This window comes from Oncorhynchus mykiss, chromosome 23 (assembly GCF_057628025.1).
Source record: "Oncorhynchus mykiss isolate SJ-2025 chromosome 23, ASM5762802v1, whole genome shotgun sequence".
NCBI lineage: Eukaryota > Metazoa > Chordata > Actinopteri > Salmoniformes > Salmonidae > Oncorhynchus > Oncorhynchus mykiss.
The window spans coordinates 30,814,991-30,825,606 of record NC_143044.1 but is presented as its reverse complement, the minus strand read 5'-3'; the positions used below and the strand labels follow the sequence as shown (position 1 = coordinate 30,825,606).

Sequence of the window (10,616 nt, the reverse complement as noted above, 5' to 3'; positions counted from 1 at the left end):
GCTCTTGAAGAATCTTGGTGGTTCCAAACTTCTTCCATTTAAGAATGATGGAGGCCGCTGTGTTCTTGGGGACCTTCCCCAGATCTGTGCCTCGACACAATCCTGTCTCGGAGCTCTACGACAATTCCTTCAACTTCATGGCTTGGTTTAGCAGGACAGTTGACAGGTGTGTGCCTTTCCAAATCATGTCCAATCAATATAATTTACCACAGGTGGACTTCAAGGATGATCAATGGAAACAGCATGCACCTGAGCTCAATTTTGAGTCTCACAGCAAAGGATATTTACTTACTTAACTAAGGTATTTCTGTCTATTATTTGTAATACATTTGCGGCTGCAGGGCGCCCTTATGTAGGCCTGGGACCAATTTATTTATTTTTTAGTTACTCAGTCGGGCTCTCAACTTACTGTTGAGAGTTAAAGTAATAGAATATGCAATGTGTAATTTTGAAATGTATCGACAATGTATCGACAGTCACTCAACTAGCCCATGTCAGCAATATATATATATTTTTTAACATTGTGTGTTAGTCTACTGGCCAGCTATCTAAACTTCTAGTAAGCAGGGTCAATTTACAGACAACAGTGGTGCCCATTGATCATCAGTTATCATATTAAAAACCTCAAACATTTGCCTCCACATATGGCCCGCGGGGATTCCCAAAGGGCATAAGGTGAGGGTAAGTGGACGAGGGTGTGTCTTTTATGACTTTGAAACACAACCTTAGGCTGCATTTCAAACTCAAAAGTCGACAGCCCTCGGCCCTAAACCCTCAAATCAGACGTGTCCACTTCATTTGAGGGCTGAGGGGATAGGGTGTGTCTTTTAAGTGTTTGGAATGCAGCCCTGGAGTTTGGACTGCAGCCATGATTGATCGCACACTCCAGAACAGTAGGTGGCGGCATGCACCTTAAACGTATGTTTGCGGACCGCCATGATATAATAGAAGAAGAATAAGGAAGTAGCTATTTTTTCAGAGGTAAGTAGCCAGTTAGTTAGCTAGAAAACTGACAACTGTAACGTTAGCTACTAAAACATGACAACATGGCACAGATTTCGTTATGGAAAGTCTCTCATGAAAGATCTCATCAACAGCATATCTAACAAATGCCAATGAGATTACGTCTAGTTAGCTAGTAAGTAGCTAGCTGCCTAGTTTTGCTGACATGAATGAAAAGCTAGCTTGTGAAGTTGTCTCTAGCTAGCTGTTCCAACGAAAGAAAATCCAAATAAATGCTTTGTCAGCAAATAACATACAATTATCCATAGCAGACGGATAGTTAGCTAGATAACTAACGTTAGCTTATGTTTGTGTCGCCTGTCGTGTCAGTCAGGTAACACTCATCATGAGAATAAACGAAGATACCTTACTGGAGGGGAAAAGCGTCGTACTGGTGCCTTACAACGCAGATCATGTACCCAGGTAGGAAAAAAACTGTAATTTGTTCAATTGATTGTCCCGCTGTAATTGCTTATTCTAGTCGTGAAATCACGTATTCATTGTGTTTGTTTTGTTGCATCCTATACAAAGATTACGTTCTGTTGTTGCAGAATGTAATAACTAGCAGTAGTTTATTGTATAGGCTTGCACTTATACATTATTTACCTGCATCTGTTTTTCACCATTTACCTTTTATCTACCTGTTTTCCCGTCTGTGTGGTTGCAGCTACTACCCGTGGATCAGCTCTCCTGATGTCTTATCTGTATCTACCTGTCCCTTTCTGCACCCGTGACCTGTGCATGTATCTTATCTACCTCTCCATGTATCTTATCTACCTCTCCATGACAGGTACCACCAGTGGATGGGCTGTCCTGAGCTGCAGCAGCTGACTGCATCTGAGCCGCTGACTCTAGAGCAGGAGTATGACATGCAGAGGAGCTGGAGGGAGGATGATGACAGTGAGCCTTCGTCATACACTCTCACACACACACAAGCTGTGGTATTTTAAGGCGCTCTTTAGGATGGTCTCTACACTTTAACGCCCTTATTGTAGTCACTCTGTCTTGCTCTCTCTCTCATGAATGTTTCATGTAATGTAGGGTCTTGACCCAGTAAAGGGGATTTTAAAATACATTTTTTAGTTTGTTTTGATTCCCAAACTCTGTTTTTCAGAGTGCACCTTCATCATCCTGGATAAACAACGGTGGGCGGACCCTGCCGTACAGGAAGAGCAGTGCATGGTGGGAGATGTCAACATCTTCCTGACGGACCCCAGTGACTCCTCCCTCGCTGAGCTGGAGATCATGATCGCAGGTCACACACACCTATAATAAATGTGTAATAAACATGCTACAACAAGGGTGCACAAGTTCACTTGTTCCTTGTTTGTACTCAGTTTGTCAATTAATATAATTGGTCACATACTCCTGGTTTTGTATCAGTTACACAGCTTTTGCATGTCCTGTGTAGAGCCCAGTTACAGAGGCAAAGGCCTGGGAAAAGAGGTCACACGGATGATGATCTGCTATGGTACGTACAGATATTTCACTATGACATAAATTTAGATTAATATTGAGATGTTAAAACGTTTGGAATTTAGAATCAGGGTTTTGGAACCTTGTGATTGTGCTGCCATAGTAACAGCTGTGCTGTGTTCCGTTGTCAGGGGTGACCAAACTTGGGATCCGGAAGTTTGAGGCAAAGATCGGCCTGGACAACAAAGTCAGCATTGCCATGTTCAAAAGGTTCCACTTCCACGAGGTAAGCAGGGTTTTATATGTGGTGTTAATCACATCCCCACCTAGGGGAAACCTTTATAAACAACTGCAATATGTTGGTCATCCTTACTTTAGTTATTTAAAGAGGGATTATTATAGCTCTGTATATCAGTTCAGTTTCCCCAACTCAATGGCTACGTTGAAAACACTGAAATTGTTCAAGTGTATTTATTGTATATGCAGTCAGAGTACCTCATTTCTCTAGGTCTTTTCCAAAGTATGATACTCTTGTAGCTGTATATTCACCCTAACCCCTAGCCCTTGACTTCTGCCCCCTGCAGCTGTCAGTGAGCGAGGTGTTCCGGGAGGTCACCCTGGGCATGACGGTGGACCAGGCGGTGCGGACCCGGCTGCTGGGGGACATGGCCTTCATGCAGGAGAGAGAGTACAGGAAGGACCGGGACAGCCGGCAGGAAGTGACGTCGTCACACGCCACCCTGTGAACCACTGCTGCTACAGATTCGCTACCCTCCTTCCCGAAGTGTGCGTTCATTCACTCCCCCCTCATTTAGAAAGCATTGGATGGGTGTAATCATGGGTTAGACTAGAGGGACTTTAACACATTTCCTACATCTGTCCATTCCTTTTAAATCCATAGGGGGAAGGGGCAGTGTACAGGTGCACACTTCGAGGAGAAGAAACAGAATTTGGCTTTGGTAGAAGATGCGCTTAGGCACAGATCTAGGATCAGCACCCCATCCCCCAATCTTAACCATTAGGGAGGGAATGTAAGACTGACCCTAGATCAGCGCTTAGGGGCAACTTCCTCCTGTCAGACAAAGGCATTCTGGGTACAGTCGAATACCTGGAATGGAGAGTTTAATTGGGCGAAGGACCCCATGGCCTGTGGCTGCTATAGGCTACCGTTGAACGGAACTTTGTTGTTTATACATGGCCGGGGAAAACTCCAGGCCTCAAATTTAATAACCATAATAAGAGTTAATGGCTACTCGGTGGGTCTAAAAACAATTCCCTGAACTCTATTCACGCTTGCTATCTAGACTCCACAGAGCACAGTAGATTTTCTGATGGTGATACGCCCTGTCAGAAACACAGTTTTCACCCATATAATGGGACAAAGTTATTTGTATTTTGCTTGGATGATAATGTATTGTAGAGCTTGTAGTCAGTCAGTAGTCATCTACCTATTCCAATCGTGTCAAGTGTCTTACGTCTTTTATTTTTACAGAAACTTATATTTGCCGTCCAAGGTTGTTTGTCAGTGTTTTGTAACTCTACAAATGTACTATGTAGATATTAAAATTGCCAAAGTGGTAAGAGGTTTTTCCCCCAATTATATTTATGGGTTTTCCATTGATTCAATCAACTGAGGCATGCCATGATGCTCCATTCTCATGTATACGTCTCTAAACAAAGACCATTCTCAAGCTTATAGCCATTTATTAATGTTGACAGTCCTTGAGCAGAGATGATGCATTACAAAAGAGTGTAGCCAATTTACCCCAGATCTAAGATGCACAGGCGGGGCCTGTCACTATTGCCCAATCCCAAATCAACCCCCACCTTTTACACCAGTGTAGACTTGAAAGGAATAGGACAGGTATAAGCAGTATATAGTTGCTTCATCTTGCCCTCTATTAGGCAAGTGAATTTCCATCATATTGAATGCCAGTACACCTATCCAGATCTACAGTGGCTGGGAGTTGACTTGGGAGTGTGCATGTGTCACAGGGCAAGTCTCCAATCACACCCTATTCCTTTTTAATAGTGCACTATTTTGGACTAGTCACATACTGTAGGGAACTAGGGTGTAAGTGAATTTTGACGCAGACAGCCACTGGTTAAAAACAGAGCGCATACAAAGAGGGGAAACCAGGAGCGACGACAGGACAATTCCATGGGAATTTAAGCTGATCGTCCATTTTTCATTCTCGTCAGTTCATCCTCAGTTTTCTACCGTTTCCACGGGTTCCGTTGCCGTGGGTACGACTCCGAGCGGCTCCAAGAGTTGTGGCACCAGAGAGGACAGTTTCTGCAGCAGCTCTCTGGCTCTGATATCCACTTCCTCCACCAGCTTTCTGACTCTTACATCTACTTCCTGTTCCCGGACCCAGGAGAGGCTGTCATCCACAGCAACATTGATTGGCACACAGACTGCCTCCTCCTTTAGCCCCGTTAGTTGACACACCCCCACGACGCCAGCCAATCCCAGCAGGAGGAGCTTGAACAGCAGGCCAATAAGAGAGCGTCTTCGGGCTTTGGGGGCGGATTCAGCTGCTTTCTTATCTGGAGAGAGAGATGGGAGTAAGTGACGTGTGCTGTGTAGTCAACATGTGAGCTGCACGACTACATTAAGAACAACCTGGAACACTCCCATTGCATACCTGCTGCTATCTGTCCATTCCTCTTTTTCTTCTCCTCTTTTCTCTTATTCTTCTGTTCCTGGATGGCCAAGGCAGCCATGTGAGCGTGGTACTCCTTCCTCTTCCTCTCCTTCTCCTCTGCCTTGTCTCGTTTACGCGACTCCTTCTCTTTCGCCTCCCTCTCTCTCTGCTTCGTCTCTTTCTTCTTCTCCAGTTCTAAAGCGATGGAGGGATGGACGAAAGAAAACAGATTAAGTTACAAATGTCCCAATCAGTTTATATCCCGAACCCAAACTGTAACAAGATTGAAACTCTTAAGCTTTGATGTTCACTTTCTATCATGTTCAATGTACTGAGTGTACAAAATATTAGAAACACCTTCCTAATATTGAGTTGCACCCCCTTTTGCCCGCAGAACAGCCTCAATTCGTCGAGGCATGGACTCTTGAGGTGTCAAGCGTTCCACAGGAATGCTGGCCCATGTTGACTCCAATGCTTGTGTCAAGTTGACTGGATGTCCTTTGAGAGGTGAACCATTCTTGATATACACGAGAAACTATTGAGAGTTTGAAAAACCCAGCAGTGTTGCAGTTCTTGACACACTCAAACTGGTGCGACTGGCACCTACTACCATACCCCGTTCAAAGGCACTTAAATATTTTGTCTTGCCCATTCACCCTCTGAATGGCACGCACACAATATATGTCTCAATTCTCTCAAGGCTTAAAAATCCTTCTTTAACCTGTCTCTTCCCCTTCATCTACACTGAAGTGGATTTAACAGGTGATATCAATAAGAGATCGCTTTCACCTGGTCAGTCCATGTCATGGAAAGAGCAGGTGTTCCTGCCCCGCAGCTTCCATTAACGTTTTTTGTCTCATTCAATGATTACCCAGTGAGGAATAATAATGTTTTTGAACACTATAAGCATGGAAAGCTATATAGTCAGTAATATCAGCTGCTCTGTGCTAACAATGTTAAAACACTATGAAATAACACGAGCGAACCCATAGCCACTAGGGCAGGAAATGGCAGCCTATTCCCTACATAGGGCTCTGGTCAAAAGTAGTGCACTATGCTTTCGTCATAAGTACTGCACAACATAAGGAATTGGGTGTCATTCAGGACACAGACCTAGGTTGACTGACCACTGGCACCTGCATTGTAATACCCACCTTTGTCCTTTAGGAAGCGCCGCTCCCTCTCTTTGTCCACCTCGTCCTGAAGGATCCTCATGTGCTGGAGAACCTACAATCATATTGTAGTCTAAATGATATTGCACCATGCTGGAACCAAATAACCCTAGTCTGTCCCAACATTTCCTTCCTCTCCCATTCTCCCTTAATTTCTAATTTCTTTATCTCTACTTCCCTTCCTACCTCTTATTCTCTCCCTCAGTCCATATTTTCCTCCCTACCTCCCTCTGCTTCTTTTAACAATGAATAAGCTTTATTATCAACTTCCATTGTCCTCCAAGAGTTGTGGAATCTCCTCTACTTCCCTCTGCCTCCCTTCCCACCGCCTCCCTCCCAGTCTTACCCTGGCAGCACATTGTTTACACTGTTTCTCATCCAGACAGTCTCCTGCAGCTTTCGCCAGGTTGATTTCCAGAGGGTTGTCCTTTAGATCCAGCCACTTCAGGTTCTACACACACACACACACAACAACAAAAAATAAGCCTGTTGAGATTGTGTGAATTGTTTTCTGTCTTCAACCTCTGTCCATATGCCACTGTGGTCATGTTGGAGTTTACAGAGTTCAAAGATAGCTGGCTTATCCTTATTGTAGAGTTGACTGTATAGTCTTGTTCATGAAAGTATGACTCATTGTTTTTAAACCTGTTTGTAATGAACTAACAATAGACATTTCTGATTGTTGTAAAACATTATAATTGGTTGATTACAGTTAGCCTTTCCTACTGTTGATGGTCAGATTCAAAGTTTATTCCCAGGGCTTTACTAATGTTTCTGCCAAAAAGTTATCAGTAAATGTGACTATATATTATAGAAGCAGATTACTATACTAATGATGATGTTGTTAATGAATAATAGTGTCGAAAATGCCAGGAGAATAAAGGGACTTTAGGGGTAGCCTAGTGGTTAGAGCGTTGGACTAGGAACCAAAAGGTTGCAAGTTCAAACCCCCGAGCTGACAAGGTACAAATCTGTCGTTCTGCCCCTGAACAGGCAGTTAACCCATTGTTCCTAGGCAGTCATTGAAAATAAGAATTTGTTCTTAACTGACATGCCTGGTTAAATAAAGGTAAAAAAAAATACAAATTTGAAGCTTGAAGCATGGGAACACTATGAGACGTTACCACAATCAAATAAGCAGGTCCTGATGTTTGAGAAAGGTCTATTTTTCCTCTTATTTACATCACCAACTAATTTTGCCAAGTCAGCAGCATTTCCACATACTGGTGATTGCTTTGAATACATTCTCTCTAGTTCTTAGTCCAACTTATTTCCAGCAGAATTGCATCAATGAAAATGGGCCTTATATTGTGCTGTAGTTTGCCTGCTATAACTATTACTCTAGAAGAGCTTGGTGATGATGGGAACTAACTACTACACCCAGGCAGATATGTTTCATTATCTGTGTCTTTCTGTAACATGGCTTACAATGGTGAAACATGCTTCCCCATTAAAAAATGTTATGTTCAGTGATTAGATGCGTTTTAGTATTGTGAGGTCCCTGGCAATTCCCAGCCCTAGTGTGTGTGTGTGTGTTTGTTACCCACCTTGAGCTGGGAGAAGCTGACAGGCAGAATGGTCAGCTTGTTGTTGTACAGGTCCAGGTGTTGCAGGTTGCCAAGGCGACCCAGATCATCAGGTAGAACGGTCATGAGGTTCTTACTAAGGTCCACCTTGACCAAGTGACTCAGGCTGCAGAACTCCAGCTGGAGACACACACACATACTATTATGTACAGTGTAATAATCATCTCTCCACTCCTATTGCAATGATCCACTGACAGGAGACAGTGGAATGTCTGCACAATTTCAACACTCAAGGTACTGTACACTACTTCTGCTACCCCCTACGCGTCTTCTCTCCTGCTCTACCCACATCTCTCCTCCTTTACTTCATTATAGTACAACTCCTTGACCATCCAGCTGGGTTGGCTACTATACATTAGTCAGTGACATTAGCCAGTTGTCTTCAGGCGGGAGCAACAGGGTGAGCAGGCTTTAGTTCCAGCCCAGCACTAACACAACTGACCGAACTGAAGGCTGTGGTGACAAGCATTTGGCTTTGGAGCTGGGTTCATTCTTGCCTAATAAATCAGACTGCAGTTTCCATCCAATTGGCGACAGATTTTCATGCAAATATTCTAAAATCTGCATAAAGTAAATATGCACGTTTTCTCACCAAACTGACTTGTTGCGGATAAAAAGCAGTGTGTGATGACGTAGTGCACATAAAATATACTTTAAATCATTTACATTTTCATGTACCAAATAAAAAGTTAAATGTGTTTCCAACTCTACCGATAATTTTGTCACAAACTGTTGCGTTAAATAGCAAATGTGCCCACTCTGGTCTTGGAAAGTGTGCATAGCCCACAGCTCGCAGATACAGTGCTGGTAGGCTAGCCTACAAAATGAGATTCAAATGGATAAGAGATTATTTTTACTTGTCAAACGGCTGCCAAAGATAGATCGATCATGTCACCTGAATAAGACCCTCAATATTTATTGGAAAGGAGCAACAAACTCATCACCGTGCACTTTCACCATCCTGTGAAGTTGATCATCACATATTTTATCTGAAGCCTAATAAACTGCATGCTTTGTACTGGGAGGACCACACAAATGTCATCGCGTGACTTCAAGTTTGCTTCTATATGATGGTTATTATATCAATATTTGGGCATTAAGGGGTTTCCACCACCCTTTCTCGCATACATTGTTTTTTCTATGTAAATGTGTCTGGCTATGCTGTACACAATGGAAAGAATCACCACCTTTGGGACTAGGTTAACTCAAGGTTACTCACAGGCAGGGAGGTGATATTGTTGCAGGACAGGTCCAGGACTGTGACTTTAGGGAAGGCAGCCTGAAAACACACATGTGTATGACAACATGACTATTCCATACTAGTTGCGCCTTGTGGAAGGAGGACAGGCTCATTGTAATGGATGGAATGGAATAAATGGAACGGTATCAAACACATGGAAACCACACGTTTGACTCCATTCCATTTGTCATATTCCAGCCATTATAATGAGCCTGTCCTCCTGTAGCTCATTCCACCAGCTTCCACTGTTGCTTACAATATATGGCTTTATAAAGGTAATGTGTGTGTCGTTGTGGGCCTACTAGTTCTTTAACAGGAACTTCAGTGAGGTTACAGAGACTCAGATCCATCTCGTTGCCATCGATTTTGTCCTTCAGATTCAACACCTTGTTCTTACTCATCCTGAGTTTTGGCTGGGGGAGAATACACACGATTTTGTAAACAGAAACTTTCATAGCTAATAGACTAGCTAACTGACATGGTGATTATGGTTTGCTAGCTGCTGTAGCCCACCTAGCCAACAAGCTATTTAACGTAAACTACGTTGTTGCAATGTTATTATTTTACTGTCGTTGTAATCACTTCTTAGCTAAACTGAGTAACGTTAGTTAGCTGCAAATTGACTTTCTTTTGTTGGTCGCTACAGTGACACCACAGCAAAGTAACCTTTTCTTGGTAACGTTAGTCAAAGTACTCACATGTTTCACTGCGATATCACAACCGTTTAAGCGTCTCAGACCTTCTATTCCTACTAATAAATACTACACGAATCTCTACTTTAAAGACAGTTGGCAAAATATTCGTACAGTGCGATTAAATCGCTGACAAATATCATTTGTGTGGCGTTAGTTGTTACAATGAAAATTCCACGTCATTGATTGAACTCGCAGTCCAGTTGGCGGTGGGGCAATGACGTGACATTTCAGAGCATTATCGCCACCTACAGCTTTGGAGGAGCAACTGGCAAGTTTCTCACACGAACACACACACAGGAAGTTTTTTATTTATTTTTATGTTTAGCATAGTCTACAATACAATTATTTAGTTGAAAAATGACATGAAAAGCACACAGTTTATTATAACCAGGAACAAAGTTGTTTTCTATAGTGCTTGAAAGGGAAATACCTTGTCCGTTGTACAACTGAATGCCTTTAACTGAAATATGTCTTCCGCATTTAACCCAATCCCTCTGAATCAGAGAGGTGCAGCGGGCTGCCTTAATCGACATCCACATCTTTGGCCTCCAGGGAACAGTGGGTTAACTGCCTTGCTCGGGGCAGAATGGCAGATTTTTACCTTGTCAGCTAGGGGATTCAATCCAGCAACCTTTTGGTTACTGGCCTGGTGCTCTAACCACTAGGCAGGTACATTGATATTTTCTTAATTTGTATTTATTTAGCCAGGATAGTCCACTCAGTAACAATTGTTTTCCAGGGAGTCTTGGGTTCCAGAGAATCAATTAAAACACACCATACACAGAAGCATATACAGCACAGGAGGTTTGGGCACCTTAATTGGGGAGGACGGGCTTGTGGTAATGGCTGGAGTGGCA

General features: G+C 43.0%; 2 protein-coding genes across 5 annotated transcripts; one reads left to right on the top strand and one right to left on the bottom strand.

Annotated features, from left to right (window-relative positions):
• The first annotated feature begins 878 nt into the window (after positions 1–878).
• On the top strand, positions 879–4,015 carry nat9 (N-acetyltransferase 9). 4 transcript variants are annotated; one of them, XM_021581023.3, is made up of 7 exons: positions 879–981; positions 1,333–1,425; positions 1,793–1,902; positions 2,117–2,257; positions 2,414–2,473; positions 2,610–2,704; positions 3,003–4,015. In XM_021581023.3, the coding sequence occupies exons 2-7, from the start codon at positions 1,349–1,351 to the stop codon at positions 3,162–3,164; spliced, it is 645 nt and encodes a 214-aa protein (XP_021436698.1). In that variant the 5' UTR covers positions 879–981; positions 1,333–1,348; the 3' UTR covers positions 3,165–4,015. The 4 variants fall into 4 exon arrangements, with proteins under 4 accessions (XP_021436698.1, XP_090073401.1, XP_021436697.1 ...); XM_090217275.1 differs by having other exon boundaries at positions 934–981; positions 1,337–1,425; XM_021581022.3 differs by having other exon boundaries at positions 960–1,138.
• A 90-nt stretch (positions 4,016–4,105) lies between these two features.
• On the bottom strand, positions 4,106–10,016 carry lrrc59 (leucine rich repeat containing 59). The gene is made up of 8 exons (XM_021581021.3): positions 9,763–10,016; positions 9,367–9,477; positions 9,044–9,103; positions 7,786–7,944; positions 6,585–6,689; positions 6,221–6,293; positions 5,067–5,261; positions 4,106–4,968 (listed from the first exon to the last, which is right to left on the bottom strand). The coding sequence occupies exons 2-8, from the start codon at positions 9,463–9,465 to the stop codon at positions 4,628–4,630; spliced, it is 1,032 nt and encodes a 343-aa protein (XP_021436696.2). The 5' UTR covers positions 9,466–9,477; positions 9,763–10,016; the 3' UTR covers positions 4,106–4,627.
• Positions 10,017–10,616: the final 600 nt, after the last annotated feature.

Bases quoted from the DNA above. Each gene is read 5' to 3' on its own strand.
- lrrc59 (XM_021581021.3), bottom strand. From the start codon at position 9,465: ATGAGTAAGAACAAGGTGTTGAATCTGAAGGACAAAATCGATGGCAAC. The intron at 6,690-7,785 runs GTGGGTAACAAA...GTGTGTGTGTAG, and splicing joins TCAGCTTCTCCCAGCTCAAG to AACCTGAAGTGGCTGGATCT. The intron at 4,969-5,066 runs GTATGCAATGGG...CTCTCTCTCCAG, and splicing joins GAATGGACAGATAGCAGCAG to ATAAGAAAGCAGCTGAATCC.
- nat9 (XM_021581022.3), top strand. From the start codon at position 1,110: ATGCCAATGAGATTACGTCTAGTTAGCTA. The intron at 1,139-1,332 runs GTAAGTAGCTAG...CTGTCGTGTCAG, and splicing joins AGATTACGTCTAGTTAGCTA to TCAGGTAACACTCATCATGA. The intron at 2,258-2,413 runs GTCACACACACC...TGTCCTGTGTAG, and splicing joins GCTGGAGATCATGATCGCAG to AGCCCAGTTACAGAGGCAAA.